The sequence below is a fragment of the Cyprinodon variegatus genome, unplaced genomic scaffold (assembly GCF_000732505.1).
Source record: "Cyprinodon variegatus isolate N-32 unplaced genomic scaffold, C_variegatus-1.0 Scaffold223, whole genome shotgun sequence".
In the NCBI taxonomy this organism is placed as follows: Eukaryota; Metazoa; Chordata; class Actinopteri; order Cyprinodontiformes; family Cyprinodontidae; genus Cyprinodon; species Cyprinodon variegatus.
The window spans coordinates 210,593-212,266 of record NW_015150676.1 but is presented as its reverse complement, the minus strand read 5'-3'; the positions used below and the strand labels follow the sequence as shown (position 1 = coordinate 212,266).

At 32.7% G+C, this 1,674-nt stretch overlaps 1 protein-coding gene across 1 annotated transcript in view; it reads right to left on the bottom strand.

Moving 5' to 3' along the window:
* Positions 1 to 1,674, bottom strand: part of cep44 (centrosomal protein 44kDa) — a 17,728-nt gene that overhangs the window by 6,077 nt on the left and 9,977 nt on the right. The window contains exons 6-7 of the mRNA XM_015380854.1: positions 1,398 to 1,502; positions 1,216 to 1,263 (exon numbers count right to left, since the gene is read on the bottom strand). Coding sequence (XP_015236340.1) covers positions 1,216 to 1,263; positions 1,398 to 1,502 — 153 coding nt within the window. The remainder of the gene's footprint in view (positions 1 to 1,215; positions 1,264 to 1,397; positions 1,503 to 1,674) is intronic.

The window sequence follows — 1,674 nt, the reverse complement described above, 5'->3', positions numbered from 1 at the left end:
AAATGGACTGATCCAATATGGTGGACACTGAAGGGATTTTTGTCAACAACATAATTAATGTGCACAAATAAAGAATAGTTGTATTAACCACACATGTAAACAGAGTTTTATGGGGCCCCCAGGAACTTGGGGCCCTACAATGAATGGGGTAACCCCCCCTGTCTGGTAGAGAAGCTGTGGAAGGCGTTAGAGATGAGGGAGATGGCACAGAGGCCCTCCAACCAGCAGCCAGTCGGTCTAGATTCCTGCACTGATTGTTCAGTCATTCATATTTTCTCTCTAATATTTTCAGTTTAATGTAAGTCTGTATTTTACAAACTAATTCAGTATTTGATCTTCTAGAGATTCCCCTTTAACATCATAAACACATTTCTTAGTTAAAGAAAGGAAGCATTTTAAATCCCCATTATGAAAATGGTTTGAATTATTTTTTATATATATATTATTTATATTATATATTATTTACTATTATATTATTTATAGTCAACTGTATTAATGTTATTAAACGTAAGAAATCCTCTAGTTGTTAGGAGGAGGAATCCATCCATAACCAAGAATATATAAATAACTAAATCATTTAAAGCATTACTGGGCCAAAAAAAAAAAAAAAAAAAGCTTAATATTGAATTCATTAAGCGTGTCATATGCAATAACAGAATAAAAGCAGAAAATTATTTTGTAATCAAATAGAAATTTAAATTGACATTTCATTTTGCAGCTGCTGAAATTTATTTCTGCACTGATGCGCTAATTTTTTATCGAAACAATCAACTAATCAGTTATTTCATTTGAATGCTGTATTTATCCTTTATTCATTTATTACAAATACATTTTACCTATTTCTATTAATTTATTACCACCTACTGAAGACATGCTTTATGCCTAAAAAAAAAAAAATACTATTTTTTTTATTTCCTAAATAGCCTATATATTCTCATTTAATGCATCCTGTCTAAACACATTTCCTTTAAATAGACATAAATATAGAAATAAATAGAAATGTATAGATCTATTTAAATGATCAACTGAATAAACATTACATTTTTATGTGTTGTATTTAATCTCACACAACTTTAAATGTTGTGCTTTTCGCTCATTGATCACTTTAAAGAGTCCTAATTATATGTTTATAATCAGTTATCCAGTTATCCAGAGGTACTTGCTGTGTCCATCAGCTAACATGTGACTGATGGACACAGAAGACATTGTCCTCACCTGTGAGACATCCATCGCTGGAAGGGAGGACTGGAGGGGGACGAGGGGCTGAAATGAAGGAGAAAATAAAGTGAGAACATTATTCCTATCATTTAAAAAGACTATTTTTGGTCACATCTAGACACCTAAATAAGAAGAGAAAATTTGAAGATAAGTGAATCCAGTTTGGCATCTGGTCCAACCTGTGCATTCCTTAGTTCCAGTTTAGCTTCCAGTAACACCACCCTACTGGTCAGGTCTTCCCAGCTTTCTCTGGACACCAGAAGGACGTCTCCTTCATTCTGAAACTGATCAGACAGAGCGGCTCACTGTCGTTTTGTTTAAAGCTTTTGGAAAGGAAGCAGTGACTTCATAGAGAGATAGAACAATAAAAATCAATTAAAAATGTGACTTTGAAAAGGCAGATAGAATCAATATTTGGTCTTTTAAGGCTTAAAACTTTCCTTTTTGATAAAGCTT